This window comes from Barbatula barbatula, assembly GCF_947034865.1.
Source record: "Barbatula barbatula genome assembly, chromosome: 11".
NCBI classification, from domain to species: domain Eukaryota; kingdom Metazoa; phylum Chordata; class Actinopteri; order Cypriniformes; family Nemacheilidae; genus Barbatula; species Barbatula barbatula.
In genome coordinates this window covers 10,950,195-10,966,815 of record NC_136774.1, presented here as the reverse complement: position 1 = coordinate 10,966,815, position 16,621 = coordinate 10,950,195, and the positions used below count along the sequence as shown (strand labels likewise).

General features: G+C 38.9%; 2 protein-coding genes across 2 annotated transcripts; both read left to right on the top strand.

The window, feature by feature from the left end:
• Positions 1 to 1,439: 1,439 nt before the first annotated feature.
• Positions 1,440 to 4,697, top strand: dusp2 (dual specificity phosphatase 2). Its single transcript, XM_079466834.1, has 4 exons — positions 1,440 to 2,158; positions 2,686 to 2,813; positions 2,990 to 3,209; positions 3,318 to 4,697. The coding sequence occupies exons 1-4, from the start codon at positions 1,765 to 1,767 to the stop codon at positions 3,569 to 3,571; spliced, it is 996 nt and encodes a 331-aa protein (XP_079322960.1). The 5' UTR covers positions 1,440 to 1,764; the 3' UTR covers positions 3,572 to 4,697.
• A 3,341-nt stretch (positions 4,698 to 8,038) lies between these two features.
• Positions 8,039 to 9,749, top strand: adra2b (adrenoceptor alpha 2B). The gene has a single exon (XM_079468508.1). It carries the CDS (start codon positions 8,124 to 8,126, stop codon positions 9,663 to 9,665), a length of 1,542 nt encoding a protein of 513 aa, XP_079324634.1. The 5' UTR covers positions 8,039 to 8,123; the 3' UTR covers positions 9,666 to 9,749.
• Positions 9,750 to 16,621: the final 6,872 nt, after the last annotated feature.

Genomic DNA, 16,621 nt, shown 5'->3' with positions numbered 1-16,621 from the left:
AACCACTCTCTTTCTTCCGCAGGACACAAAAAAAATATTTTGAAAAAGGTGGCCAACCAAACACTACCGGAACCTGTTGACTTTCATTGGACACAAAACCACTAAAACCTTTGTAAAAATATCTTCTCTTGTGTTCCAAAAAAGAAAGAGTCGTATGGATGTTTTGAATACTGTACAGCTGAATCGATGCTGATGCAGTATTTAACACAACTGCGCTTGAATAATAAACATTGCTTCTACTACCTAAAGAAATACTAATATAGATTTTACACGATGTTGAGAGCTGGCTGGTTAAAACCAAAGTGCAAAAAAACCCCGCTGTTGCGGAAAGAGACGATTTGTGAGCCTATAATGTTAAAGATTCTCCAGCTCTATCAGACTGTTTAATTCCCAAAATAATCCTACATTCAAAGATCACTGTGGTTTTCTACCATGTGGCCTATTTCTCCACACATCTATTCATTCAAGAGTACATACCTCCCCACACCCACCCTTTTAGTGCTCTAGTGTCTGTCTGTACATGAATGGAGAATGTGTTGGTTAGACTGTTTTGAACACGGATGCGGGAGTCCTGATGCGGGAGGCCATGCTATTAGAGTCGTTCAGATGTACAGAGAACAACCTGCTCCTTGATGTCTGCAACCATGTTGTTTCGTTCTAAGGGGTAAAAACAGGAGTCTGGAACATCAGACAGCATTTTGAATGATCTGTTTGTCACACAGAATTGATTTTGAAGTGCTTTCATACTCTGTCCCAGAATTAGAATATAAATATAGAATTTAGAATATAGAATTTAAACCTTATAACATTAGATTACTATGATCAAGTCAGCCAGCAGTAGGTGCACATATTTTATTATTATTAGTGTCGTCTGTTTCATATTATTATCACTGTAACATAAAATTATATTTTAACATTTTTCTTTCTGTATTTCTATTTACATTTCATTTTTATTTCATAGACTCCACTTTAAACGATTGTGCATACGATTTATTTATCAATATGCTGTTGTAATTCTTGGCATCTTTTTTAGTCTGGTCTATTCTGTGTCTTCCGCTCTGCTGACAGTTCGCCTCACCCCGTGAAGCTGCACCTGTGGAAAGTTGAAGCTTTGTTTATTTTGCCCACACAACGACGAATAATCCGTAACATTAAATGATGCTGATCTAACGCGTGGCTCAGTTTGTAAGTTTGCTCAAGATATCCACACAGCTGCCGTACATACCCTACGGTAACCTACATGTGTGCGCGAGGTGGTACGGCTTAAACACACGTCACGACATCAAAAAGCACGGGTAACCCCAACGACCACGTGCCGGGGGGAACTGAGGGTAAAGCGCGTCAAGAGCCATATTTGGAATGTCGGTCTACGTCACCGGACCGAACATGGCGTTTCCGTGCCTTACGTTGTTCCTTATGTGGAAAATGAAGGCGCGGCTGTGGCGAAGGAGACGCAATACAAATACTGTTTCCAACCCCGCCAGCACTGTAGAATCACATCTGATGATAAAAGGACTGTCAAATTAAGCTTTAACGAAAAACTGACGGAGACAAATTTGTTCGATTTTATATTTATTTATTTATATTACTGTGAAATCACACTAGACCTCTACCAACACACAGCAATATAGTTTTGTGTGCTCTGTTTTTATTATACATTATAGCGGGTGCCTTTTTGTAGTAAAAATAAACTTTATGATCTACTGAACGGGCTACATCCAATTCTACTCTACTCACGGCTGTTGTTTATCTTGTGAGGTCATCATGGGTATCGGCGAGCCTCTCGAGATCTCAGGTAGTGAGTTAGTTCACATTTTGCGGACTCCCTCTGAGCTCTTCACGTCCGGAGGATGTATCGTGTTGGACTGTCGGCCTTTCCTCGCCTTCTCCCGGTCGCACATCATCGAGTCCCGCAACGTGAACTGGAACTCAATGCTGAGGCGCAGATCAAAGAGCTCCGTGGTGTCTCTCGAGTGGCTGGTGGCCGATAAATCGCTGTTGGCCCAGCTGCGGAACGGGGACTTCTCTCCGGTGGTCGTCCTGGATGAAAACAGTCGGTCAGTCGGAGATCTGAAGAGTGAGAGTCTGGCCAGTCTCCTGATCAGTGCCCTTCAATTAGAGGTCCAGTCTGGATCTACTCAGATCTGCTTTTTACAAGGTAAACTTCCCAAAACCTGAGAAATGGCCACTGTTTTAAAATACATGTTACATGTGAGCGCAGTGCACATGTTGTGTTTTGATTAGTAAAGAACATGTTATTAAAATGCATGTACGTTTCTGCGTTTTTTATAAACAGTTATATATTCATTGATTTATATAATTCTGTGTAGATTATGTACAGTAGCCTACATTGATGTCAGCAAGACAACCTAAGAATGTTTTCACGCGTAAATATTTGATACAAGTAAAATATAATTACAAAACAATTCAGCTAGAAATACCTCTTCCTGTTTCATTTGTGTTTGTTTGTAAAATACATACATTATAATAAAAAGCATTATTGTCACATGAAGCCATTGAAAACAAAGAGAACAGACAGAAGTTGTTTGTCTGTCATTGGTGATGTAATGTTGCTTTAAGATTTGTTGAGATCCATTGTTTTATATCAAATCTATTATGTCAAACCTTCAAGATAAAATTTTCATTTACAGACTCAAAAACATTTTTGTCTTTGCCCATTTGCAGGTGGATTTGATGGATTCTTTACACATTATCCAGAGCTTTGTTTTAACACTCCGGCCATGTGTTCAAATCATGCTCTCGGTGACCCGGAGCCTGTCGTGTCAGGAAGAATGACTCCTCTGTATGATCAGGTTAGTTGAAATAGATCTTAAAATGATCCTATCGTATATATTGACATGTTTATGCCTCGATAATATTTGCGTTTAATCAAACTATTAGTAATGTATAACTACATTAACCGTTTGAAATGTGAACTGGTTTTCTGAGGTTTCTAATCACATGGTTTTGGTTCCTTTGAAATCTATAGGGTGGTCCAGTTGAGCTCCTTTCCTTCCTCTTTCTGGGCAGCGCTCATCACTCGTCCAGAAGGGAAACTCTGGAGCGATGTGGGATTACGGCTGTTCTTAACGTTTCCTCCTCTTGTCCAAACCTGTTTGAGAAAGAACTTCAGTACAAGACATTAAAGGTCGAAGACAGCCTAGCTGCAGATATAGGTGTGCTCTTTCCTGAAGCAATCCATTTCATTGGTAAGTCCAACACTTATCAGTATTGTACATTATAAAAAAAAATTCTGGAAGATTTAATAACAGAGACTTTAAGACTTAAATTAATGATCCCCTCTGTTGTGTCTGCAGAGTCGGTTAAAGAAAGCGGTGGCCGAGTGTTAGTCCACTGTCAGGCAGGGATCTCCAGGTCAGCGACCATCTGCCTGGCATACCTGATGCACGCCCGCCGTGTCCGCCTCGACGAGGCTTTTGACTTTGTGAAACGCCGCAGACAAGTCATCTCACCCAACCTGGCTTTCATGGGCCAACTGCTGCAGTTCGAGACGGATGTTCTGTGCCCTTATTCTGTACTAGACCGAGAAAACAGTACTGCTGCATTTTAGTGTCTGTGTACGGATGGAAGAAATCTTTAACTGGCGTCCATGATCTGTGACAGAACATTATAGACTTTGTCTTTTTGACTTTGTCCAGAAGACAAAAGAAGATCTACTGTTTGTGCTCCACAGCTTGGATATCAAAGACTGAGAAAGAGCTATAAAGGTGCTTTTGTTTGTAGCATGAAATGATTTCAGGTCTCCAATCCTACGGGTAAACAAACATTTGAATGCCATTGAGCGGCAGGATCATGGTACATGCTTAAGGTCTTTTATCAGGTGACACCTAATATATGGACCAAAAAAGAGGTGTAAAGCCATTCTTTTTTTTCACCTTTTATATTAACACAACGGTTGGAAGTCAGCTCTTTAAAGCTGCTTTCGTAGATGACATCCGCCGACTACCTTTACTTGATTGTTTATGGCAATACACAACTATATATAACATAAAGCCTGTCTGTGTTTCCTAACAATTATAATGTCATCACTGACACATTCAATGACAACACTGCTACACCCAATAACCATCATGGAAAATTTAAAGGTTGTATATGTGTAAATCTTGACTCAATGCTATTGTTGTCTTTTCCGTTAACATAATCATACAGGAGCTTTTAGAAAACCAAAGTTGACAACTTTAAAACTGGAAATAATAAAGCATTGACATTTTTGGCCTTTAACAATAATGTGCTTAGAATATGTCTTCAAGTACAATAATTGTATTGCATCAGTCAATGTCTGACTGCACTGAGTGATTCTGTGACTATATTTGGAGGTGGTGATGTGTAGTTAGTTTGGGTCTGTGGTAAATGTCAAGTTTTTCCATTATGTCACCATCTAATTGTTAGTCTGAAACAAAGTTTTAAAGGGCAAAGACCTGCCAAACTGTGATTTTGGGTCATTTTAAAAAGTGAATTGTGTGACAACAGTCATAAAAGCTTATTTTCTAATAGAAAATGGTAATTTCTTCGTTGTCTATGTATATATTATTTTCTTTTCTTTTTTGTGAATTTGGGTCAATATTTATTTATCTGTATTCTTTCAATCCATGCACTTTAAATGTTGAGTCTTTGTAACGAGATATTTTTCACACTGTTCACTTATTTTAAAATGTAAATAAATACATTTGAATAGAGCAATGAACGTTGTTATCCTTTCGCTCAAATAACAATGATGCGGTTTTTCTTAGAAATGCCACAGAAATGTCGCATTTTCAACGTTTCTCACTTTGTAGGTCGTTGGATTTAGCCAAGCAGTCCCATTGAGCTTAATGAAGGTGGTTGAAAATGACAACTGTATATGTTTGAACAACAGCGCCATCATCTGCCCATTGGACATGGTGTCAGTTCCATCCTCAGCATGAAAGTATAGAACGGTACCTGTGAAACATTTATAAAGGGACCACATGGAGGCAGTGTAAGACTACGAAAACGAGACAACCTGAAAGCTAGTTCGCAAACTAAGATCACGTTATTTATTTACTTTGAGCTCTACAGGAGATTGTTAACTGCTCGTGGCGTAACGTTACTATGAGCTTACGTACTGCGACGTCAATGAGCCAACGATGAGGAGTTTGAGGTAATTGCTTCCAACAGTTCACAACATTTGCTTACTGGCGCATTTTGGCCTTTTCGAAATTGAAACTTTAATTGGATCCAATCTTGACTGTTTCGATTTGTTTCAATGCAGCTCAGAGACTCTCTCTATTTCTGAATTACATTTTAAATAAATAGGCTGCTGGAGCTCTTCATCTGACTGAAATAATGAACTGTGTCATATACACAAATTCATTTGACACATTATACTGAAGATGGAAAAGTAGATGGGGGCAATTTCGCCCTCTGTTTATGCTCTCTTTCCACTTTGAACAAATAAACAATTCATTTAAATATTGCTTACGTCAGGCTATGGGGAATGTTTTTATTTCAAACGGACTAAAGTGCATTTCATACTTTTAACAACACGGCCGGATACTGTAGCAAATGAAACGTACATTGGCCACCTTAAATTAAACTTTTGTTTAAAAAAATATTTACAGAATTCTTACAAGACAAGAATGACAAACAGCATTTGTTTACCATCCAGGGCTGTCAGACGACTCGCCTGTGCAAATACATCGGGAGCCTGGTGCATCACAACCCATTTGACGGAATAAAGGTACAGTGAATGAAATTCTGCATCGTCAAAAGAGAACCTCGTTGTCGGGGGTGTCATGATCTTAGATGGCAATTGATGGAGAAGGTACATTTTGGCCAGGTTTTACTCAGTTTCGACTTCGAGCCCAGCAATCTTTGAAACGCACAAGATGCACGACCCAAGTCACGGATGAGTCACGAGATCTTTTGTATTCTGATCAGTTGCAATGTTGTTGAATGACGTAAGATGAATGGTTTATGCGAGACATGAATATCAATACCTTTTTGTATTTAATCAGGGACAATGCACATTAATAACACATTCAATATCTAAAACGCATCGGATTTCGCCAACACTGGCGAATTTTCATCCGTGGTCCCTTTTGGCTATCTTAACGTGATAGCTGTTTAGAATACAATGAGGCCAAAGTACATTTTGGATCAACAAAGGCAAAATAATCCATCAAATTATCTGATCTGTCATCTGTACACATTTCTGTAGCTTGGAGTGTTTTGTTGTCCATAAGAGGGCAGAGTTTGCCACAGATTTACACGCGTAAAACGGTTCCCCGTCTGTCTACTTAGCCAAATGCTTCTCCCAAATCTAACACTCAACTAAAGAGATTTATTTATTCATTTGTTTAATAACCTATAATGTTTCCCCCGTTGCTGAAATTGTTCACCGAACTTCTGACACCTCGTCCTATGTTCTTTCCTAACAGCACGACTGTAATACTGGAAACAGATTTAGGGATCTTAATTGATACGTTGAAAGTGCTCTAAATTGCGGCGGGAATATGTTGCACTTTATCAACCAAAGTGAGTATTAAACCACTTGATCTTTATAAAACCGAATATGTGCGGAGGAAGCTCTCAAGCTCCGTTGCGTGCTGAGCCCCCTGTCCCTTTACGCACCAGAGCGCAGTTTGTGATGCAAGTTTTAAATTTTGGAATGGCACGAGGTCTCCATCATACGAGGGAAAGAGAGAGAGAGAGAGAGAGAGAGAGAGAGAGAGAGAGAGAGAGAGAGAGAGAGAGAGAGAGAGAGAGAGAGTTATCTTTATCGTCTAGCGAGTTTGGGACAGTTCCCTTATGTAGTTCCCTTATAGGCGAACATAAACGCTTAAAACTTATTCTTTACTGATCATGGTTTCAAAATTAATACTTTTATATATTTTGAATGTACTTTTGCACGCAGTGTCATATAAGCTCATATAAACGATGCGATGCGAATATAATGAATTTAATTGTGTAATTCCCATCGCGCCAGTGTCCTTACATCTATTCATTTTTGGATACGTTCTTTAAGTTGTTGATTTACTCCAAAACATATATTTTTGCAATCCTTACACCTTTATATGTTTTTTTTATTTGACAGTAGAGTGTAAGGATAGGTCAGGGTTCTGGGTGGGAGGGAGGGAAGAGCGCGCTTCATGACGCCCGTCCTGACATCACTTATACTAGGGTATTCTGAGAGGACCGTTACGTTGATATGAAGGCAGAGCGGCTCGCTCGAGCCGCACGGAGACTTACAGCTGTCACTGAGGTAATGTGTGAGGCATTCAACTTGGAGCAAGCCATGCCGAGAGACTGAAGAAACACGGGGGAAATTGACTTTTAGACATTTTCCTGCTTTCAAGTACATGGACATACCGGACAAATTGCTTCTAGTTCTTTACGCTGACTTTCACCAATCAGGAATCTAACGACAGAACATCTTGTAAGTTTCCAGCGTGTGAAGAACAAAGAAATACACATTCAGCCGACAATTCGTTTATCAGCGCTTTCATTCTTTTCCTGAAAACTTGTGAAGACCGTGAAGGGAAATTGGCACATCGCCGCTCGCTGCTGCGCGCTCTCTGGAGATTTATATTTAAAGCCTAGTGCTCCGTGGAGGCTTGTGCATCTGGGTAACCTAGAATTATACTTTCCAAAATATTTGTTTTGTAAACTCTTGATAAGGCTAAGATTGACGTTATTCGAATTGTACTATATGTAAAGTTTTAATCTCAAATTGATGCGCAAAATTTCATAAATTTGACACATTGGCAATTAATTGTACAGTGCCACGCATGCTACCATAGCTTCTATCAATCTGTTTTTTATTTATTAGTTTCATTTTTTCCAAAAGACAATATATTAAAAGTAAGTTATAGAAATGTTTTAAAGGACGTTTATTGTCAGTTTATTGCGAAGAGAATACAGTCGCAGAGATGTGGCTCAAGGGGTGGCTAAATTATCTTCATAGATGTTAGACATGTGTTCATTCTTTTATACGTAAAACGCTTTAATTTAGTTTAAATTGTATTTATATGTTTCTTATGTACCCAAAGAAAATCTAATTTTATTAAAAATCTACCCGAATTAGCATAACGTTTGAGAGAAGCAGTCCACGTTCACCGTCAGTGGCCGCGCTTTTGGCAGTCATGGAGAGCGCGTGCTCTGCCGGCGCAGGTCTGCCTGGCAATAACATCAACAGCACCGCAGGCACTTCATCACCAACCTGTAACCAAAGCTTGCTTAAATTCTCCCCATACTCTCCAGAATCCACAGCAGCCTTTGCGACGGCCATCACGCTGATGATTATTTTTACCATTGTGGGCAATATTCTGGTCATTATTGCCGTGTTAACCAGCCGCTCACTCAGAGGACCCCAGAATCTGTTTTTGGTCTCTCTCGCAGCCGCTGACATATTGGTGGCCACCTTTATCATCCCATTTTCACTGGCCAATGAGTTGATGGGGTACTGGTATTTCCGCTCCGTATGGTGTGAGATTTACCTGGCACTGGACGTGTTATTCTGCACTTCCTCTATTGTGCACCTGTGTGCCATTAGTCTAGACCGTTACATGTCCATCTCACGTGCTGTAACGTATGGTGCCCAGCGGACACACAAACGCATCAAATGTGCCATTCTGGTGGTGTGGCTGATCTCGGCAGTCATTTCCTTCCCACCCCTCCTCTCCATGAACAAGAATAAAGGTGGGGCGGATGCACATGGGGGGCCACATTGTCAGCTCAATGACGAGCGCTGGTACATCCTGTATTCTACCATTGGTTCCTTCTTTGCACCTTGTCTGATAATGATATTAGTCTACATGCGAATCTACCAGATCGCCAAACAGCGCACGCGTTGTCCACCAGGGGAGCCCCTGAAGGTAGTATCAACCAGTGCAACCACGCCTCAGCACAATGGGCAGCAAAACGGGACAGGAGAGGAAATACCTGCTACCCCACAGAAAACCCCCAGACTGGTGAGGCCTCCCACCCTAGCTGTGTCCCTAGTGGATTCCGTTCAGCTGTGTGAATCGAAGCCCAACCTAACCTCCAACAATCTCCTGCAGCCTCCCTCATCAGCCCCGAGTCCAACCACCCCGCATTTGTCTCTGTGCCCCTCTCCCTCGCCTTCAAACTCTTCCGATATCGTTCGTAATAAACCGAAAAACAAAAGAAAGGAGAAAAAGCCCTATGAAGAACCTGACAACAATAATGGTGAAAGCCTGAGCTCTGACTCGGACACAGAGCAAGGTGGACGTGGGGTAGAGGTGCCCTGCACCCCCATCATGACACCCAGCGGCATCCATTCCCCTGCCACAGTTCAGAAATATAGAGACATGATAGCCACAGCCAGAGGTGCAAAGCTAGTGGCACGGAAGAGAAAGCTGGAAGGGACGCTCAACTCGGCACGACGCAAAGCCATGGTGAACCGAGAGAAACGCTTCACCTTTGTATTAGCCGTCGTGATTGGCGTTTTTGTCATCTGCTGGTTTCCCTTCTTCTTCTCCTACAGCCTCCAGGCTGTGTGCCCAGAAACCTGCACCCTCCCAGAGCCCCTCTTCAAGTTCTTCTTCTGGATCGGCTACTGCAACAGCTGCCTCAATCCCGTCATCTACACCATCTTCAACAAAGACTTTCGCAGAGCCTTCAAAAAGATCCTCTGCGAGAACACCAAAGGCACATTTTTCTGAACGTCTTGAGGTGGATTGTCTGGATAACAAATGTACAGCTTTTTAGAACACGGACTACAGAAAAAGACTAAAAACCGCACAATGACGCCGCTGTTGCGAAGGGCTTTTTGTGTTGCCCAGTTAACCAAGCACACAACGCTACTCTTGTGTCAAATGACAAGTGACTATTTCGTCAGGTTACTGCCTCAGGCTTTGGATTCCAGGATTTATGTTATTAAATGGGGCTTATCCCAAAATATTTGCTTAGGGGGGTTGTACATACGAATCGTGGCTAAAAAGAATTTGAGACTATTTCACACCTACAAGGACAAAGCATAGATTATGTTTTTTAACTTTGCTTTTCTATGAATACCATGTCTTAAGGATGATGCAAATATGTATTTCTGTCAGGTTTTTAATCCAACCAGTTACACAGAGCATAAACATACAATTCCACCCGATTGGTCTATTTCATGCCTATACAGCATTAAAGTCTGAGGAACAAAAAAAGAAGAGTTCACAATATTCCAGAGAGACTCCTTGCCCAGGGCAATGTGTATGCAATGAGCTGATGCAAATTTCTTCAAGTGAATATTAAAGCTTCCAGATTCAGATCCTCCCTAGCGCAGGAGCACATGTCTCATTCTCCTCTGATGCAGACAGGCTTTATGAATACAGAACACCTGTGTTGAAGGGTAAAAGACCTTTATGTCTCCATATTAATGCACTAAGGCTTGGACACGGACACAATGAAAAAAGTCATGGGAACATTTTTAAAGGAAAAGCTAATCTCAAAATCAGAATTGTGTTATTTTTTACTTACCCACATGACATTCAACATGTTTTAAGAGCTCCCGTGGCATTCGGAACACAAATAACGATATTTAGGTGACATTCCGAGAGATTTTCTCATAGACATCATGGTGTCAGTTGTTGTCAAGGTCCAGAAAGACTAAATTGGTCCATCCGCTCATAGTGGCTTGATTACAACTTTTTGAAGCGACGAGAATACTTCATGTGCGAAAAACAAAACAAAATAACGACTTTAATCAATATATTCTCCTCTGTCTTGTCAGTCTATGGTGCCTGTTCACGCCGGGAGATCTTAAAACATGTTGAACGCCATGTGGGTGAGTAAAAAAATAACACAATTCTGATTTTGAGATGAACTTTTCCTTTAAATATATTAGGACAGATTGTCCTTTTGTAACTTTTCCTTTAATCCAGATATTTTGCAACTTTAAAAATGCATCTTCTATAATGTAAACTCAGTGGCTGTGTCAAGAAAACACCTCCTGATTTGTTGGACTGGTTTGGAGGCCTGTTCTGACTCAGTCCGGCACTTTTCTTTGTACAAAGGAACAACCGAACACTTGTTGGTATAAATTGATCTACCACACCCTAAATGTCTGAACATTCAGCAGGGTGATACTTTGGGACTAAGGGCTGATAGCAATGATGCTTTCTTTTTCTCTGGTCATTATCTTTTCGCTGATGATCGCTTGTGTGTGTGGGTGAGCGTGCGTGCGTTTCAGTACAAAGCAAAATACTGTGAATAGGTATGTGTTGTGTCTGACTGGCATGTATGTTTGCTGATGTGTGGTGTGTGTGAGAAGGTGTGCGTATGTTGTTTTGCGGATCCCCTTGTGTGATTCCCTTGGCACTGAGTGGATTCTATATGTATGTGCTTGATAAATGTGGCTGGTATGCCACATCTGCCATCACATGCCAGCACTTATGATTCAGCCAATTCTTGTGCCAATGCTTTGACATGTTTTGCTGCTAAACTCATTTAGTATTTTCTCAAACCAACAATACAGAGTGTGGGGACTGGCCACAGTGATGTTTTTTTGCCAAATAATCTTTATATTAAGATAAGATTGAAGTTCATTTTGAACTGGTCATTTTGAATTCAGAAGCAAGTTCTAATCTGAAAGCTGTAAATTATTTTGGTTACGTGAATGATCTGGTATTTATTTATCCTTCTGTTTCCTGTTGTGTCCCTTTTTTCTTTTCCCAGGGGGAAAGCAGACATTTGAGAAGTTTTAGTTTGCAACAATTAAAACAGATTATTTAAAAAAATATTCCAGCACTGTACAATTTTACTATGTGTTTTTTGTTACGTGTTCGGATGTTGCATTTTGAATGCATTCTCAAAAGCTTTGCGATTTACAGAATTTTATCAACTGTATCCCCTGGACTTCCAGTGTAATGCTTTTGGGTTTTCAACCCTCTATAAAATAAAACCGTTGAGCTGTGTGTGCCAACTGACTCATTGCTGTTTGAAAGAGAAAGAATATGGAGCTTCTAAAAGCAAGAATATCGATAGAGAAAGAATATGGAGCTTCTTTCCTTGATATTTTATTGGGTTATTGCATTACAAAAATGTGTGTTGTACTTACAAACCAAAATACATTTCCAAAATAACTTGAATGTTACGAATGTGGGTGAAACTACATAGATTTCATCAAATGTACCAATTTGTACCAAAACCAACCCCATACATTTCATAATTCTGATTCAAATACATGCAGGATATTTTAACAGGTTCTGTTGATTAAGAGACGAAAGATTCTGAACATCTGTATTTAAAAGGGTCTAAAGCGACGTGTTGATGCTTTGGAATATGAATAAGCTGTGGAATAAAGAGCCTCTTTGGCAGATGGATGTTGATACGGTTGGATAAACTTTTTAGTTTCCCTTAAGGTCAAGTTTACCCCAACCAAATCCTTTTAAAAAATGAATATTCACAAGCATGATTGCATTAGGAATGGTGATGTTTCAGCACACAATACAATCACGGCACTGAGGATTAATATTAAACTGCCTTTATTATAAAGACGGAAGCCCATCTGCTGTAGACTTAATTGCATTTATTTTCAACAAGACAGCACTTTACAAATGAAGTAGAAAATCTGAATATTATGCAAATTTTTACAGTTTAAGAGACAGACTTTTAGCACCCAACTCCAGTAGAGAATGAAATTCATCTCTGGTAATTGCAGAAAGATACTGCGTTTAATAATTTATGAATATTTCTTATACAGTGTGTAAATAATTTGTATGAATGAGTAGCCTAGCGTGTTCCTTAAACATCTACCCAGGGTCGTGCTCGAAAATAGCTTTAGACTCTTGATTGCTTTGCCGTGTCTAAGCAGAGAAATTGAACCCGTTGATCTACAAATATGGAATCATTATTGAAGGGGAATGAACAGATTTCCCAAAGCGCCTAGATGTCTGTTAACATTAGAAAAAAATTACAAAGTGAAAAGTGAAAATGTAGGATTTACTTTTTAAAATAACACATAAACAGTGGGTTGAGAATTTGAAGTTGCTGTTTGGAGTCAAGCAAGTTTTAAAGTACATTTTTACCGCAAACAAAGCAAATGTGAATAGCTTTGGAACAAAAATATTTTTAAAGCGATGCAACAGAATCACACAAAACTAGAACACAAGAAGTATTAATACAGTAAAGAGTATAGACAGTAGCTAGAGAATTTTGGGCCTCCTGGAAAAATGCTGATGTGCCCTCCAACTAATAGAGGGACATCTTATATTAAGTTTTATATCATATCACTTTGACGTAGTTTATTTACATCTAACAGAAGTTGGTTAGGTTGTTGTAAACCCTTTTTTAAAAGTTAATGGTTTATATTACATTAAAAATGGAAAAGAATGCAGTCATGTAAATAAATAAATAGACCACTTAATAGTTTCTAAAGTCTTAATGTTTGATATATAGTAATATGGATAGTAATTGAATAATATGGTATTGCAATATATATAATTCAACAAAGCAAGAAATGTATCTAGAAAAGCCCCACCAAATAAATCGTGCAGAATCCAGTTTAAATAAAAAAATGTCTCTAAAAGTTTTTAGAATACTTTGAACAGTTTATAATGCTGTACTTATACAATACTATTCCATAACTATGATATACATTAAACTTATTGTAAGTAATACAGATTATGCTACATGTGAACTAATGTTTTTGTTTAAGTGTGGGTCATAATTTGAAAGCACACTTCACGAGCTAGGTGTCGAACTTTCAGACTTAACCAATTTATTTATTATTTAGAAAAATACATTTTTGCCAAATTGCATGCTTTTGTGTATTTCATTACAATCTAATGTATATAATTCATGTATTAAATTTTTTTTAAGGAACAGGTGACTTTATAGTATAACTGTTTTGTGAGGCCCCTGGGCACCTTGAGTATAGAAGTAAGAAGTTTATTAAGAAGTATAAATACAAGAGACATTTTACAAATACAAAAAATTAAGAGACATTTAAGAGAATGGATCTCTGATTTAAAAATGTACTATTTATAGGTATGTGTTTATTACAATTATAATTTTTGTTTAATTCTGTGAACTACTAAAAATATTTCTCACATATTTCAAATAATGATAATGTTTCTATTTGCATTTATTTGCAGAAAAAGAAAACTCGAGAAACAGATCAAAATAACAGAAAAGATGCTCTGTATTTTTTAGACTTCAAATACAGCAAAAAACAAGTTCATATTCAATTCTAAGAAATACAACAGTTATATTTGAAGTGTTTGGTTCCAAAATGAAACTCTTTATTTCTTCGTGTATTTGTGATAACCTCGCTTTTTCTGCTGTCAGTCTTTCACATCGCTGTTGGATGACTGCATCACTCCTGAGGTTTGATTTAGTTGAAACTCACCAAACACTTGACTGGAATGGCCTCACTACATCTAGAAATGCAGATTTGAAATGAAAATTTGGAATGATCTCTTAATTTTTTCAAAGGCTCTAAAGGATAGAAAAAATATATAAATCAAAAATGGAAAAATGTTAGTTTGTGGTCTGAATTGAATAGTCAAATGTAGGAAGCTCTCACTTTTCTTCTTCACTCTCTTATTACCGTATCAATCTCAAAATATGCTATTATAAAACAAATAATATACTAAATGTAACTTTAATTCCACCCATAAATAAACAGAATGTATAATAAACCTATAGAGGGACCTGTGAAAACACAAAATGCTGAGAAATGATTCTGGTAAACGAGGGATAAATAATGCTTCAAATAAAAGCCTTTTATTACGCTTATAACACTCTTATTTGACAAGACCGTACCCACATTCCCATCCACTGAGCTTCTACAAAGGTTGTGTGTTTGTATGAGCAAATATTAAATGGGAAATGGATTAGCTGGACCATGGGAATGGACGAGAGGAGGGGGGTCTGTTTTTGGCATAGACAATCAAACAGGAAGTTTAAAGTGTGTTTAGTCACAGCCTCATCACGTACCACATATCATCATGTCTAACAGCAATTTCATAATCCACTGAGGACAGCTCTTTCAGGACGTGACTCAGTCTCAATAGTGTCCTACAGAATCAATCTGGGAATGATTCCTTAAGACATTTGCTATTGGTGACTCTATCATGCTATCATGTTGGATTCAAACAACGTAGTGTTAGTCATAAACATCTATTAATTTTGGATAGAAAAGCACTGAAACCAAGACAAAAAGTGACCTACGCGGTGGATACATTTAATTGCTGAAGTCAACGGCAAATTCGCCCCTTTACCTTAACTCACTGCTCTAAGTCTACATTCCCTCCCGTCATCTGCGGTCTAAAAAACGAGCGACGCCTGGTTGTTCCTATAATGCAAAAACATTATACACATTCGCTTCCGCTGTGTTAGAATAAACTGCCAGCATCCACCCGAACTGCAGTATCCTTCACAACCTTTAAAAAACATCTCAAAACATATTTATGCTTTGTGTTTATTTGACTAACCCAAAAATGTCTTGTTGTTCATTCTCTCCCTTGCTTACTCCAGCTTTAATCCTCCTAGTAGCATGGCCTGTTAAATTAATGGTACTGTTTAGCGTGTTGAAATGTTTGGTCACATATTTGATCACACTTCAGTATAGGGGGCCGTTCTCGCCATTAACAAACCATTAACTACGACTTTTTCTCCCAACAAATTCTTAATTTGTTGCTTATTAATGGTTAGTAAGGTAGCTGTTAGGTTTAGGTATTAGGGCAGGGTTGTAGAGTATGGCCATGCAGAATAAGTGCTTTATAAGTACTAATAAACAGGCAATATGCCAATAATATGCAGGCTAATAACAACTAGTTAATAGTCAGAATTGCCCACTATTCGTAAGTGTTACCAAATGTTCAAACAAGATCATATTTGCAATTCAGCTTCAAGGCGTGTGACTTATTGTCACATCAGAGTTCTCCTGAAGCAAATTGTTGTCTGATATCATGCAAAACTGTTGGCAGAACATTTCGGTGTTTACATTTTTTGCAGTGGCTCTGCAAAGGAGGAACAGTAGCTTGGAGGGCCTGATCTAAATCCAAGGCAGCACAGATTGCTGTGAACATCATTTATGAAAAGCCTGGTTTTCCCATGCGCTTGCATAAGAAGAGCATGAACCATGAATATTTATGCAGCGAATATGCGATTTACAATATGTAATTTAAAAAATGTCCGTCTCGGTTGTGGACAACAGCGGCAGAGAGGGGAGATCTGGAGAGTGTGTGTCACAATGAGAAAAGGAGCATGAGACAATTAAATGCAATCCCAGGTCCCTAGGCATCTTTAGTGTGTGAGAAAAGACTCGAAGCCAAAACCAAAAAATGGAGAGGCGGCTGGATGGAGAGAAATGAAAACAAAACCGGCATGAAAGAAAAGAAGGAAAGAAGATATGGAAAAAAATCTGGAAACGAAACATATCAGAACAAAGGGAAAATGACAGGAGAGAAAAGGATCAGGATGGAGTTTGTACAGGGAACCAATGGGAATAGAGACAGCAGTGTAATGTGTGCATGTCACAGTGCTGATGGATGAAAACTCTTAAAATTGATCATGTCTGTTATGATATACCCTCTGTCCATCATGATGAGTAATAGATCTGCAAGATGGGTAAAATATCTTCCCGTCAAAGTGCAAACAGCATGTGATAGATTTGTGTGGAGATACA

Bases quoted from the DNA above. Each gene is read 5' to 3' on its own strand.
- adra2b (XM_079468508.1), top strand. From the start codon at position 8,124: ATGGAGAGCGCGTGCTCTGCCGGCGCAGGTCTGCCTGGCAATAACATC.
- dusp2 (XM_079466834.1), top strand. From the start codon at position 1,765: ATGGGTATCGGCGAGCCTCTCGAGATCTCAGGTAGTGAGTTAGTTCAC. The intron at 2,814-2,989 runs GTTAGTTGAAAT...TGAAATCTATAG, and splicing joins TGACTCCTCTGTATGATCAG to GGTGGTCCAGTTGAGCTCCT. The intron at 3,210-3,317 runs GTAAGTCCAACA...TTGTGTCTGCAG, and splicing joins TGAAGCAATCCATTTCATTG to AGTCGGTTAAAGAAAGCGGT.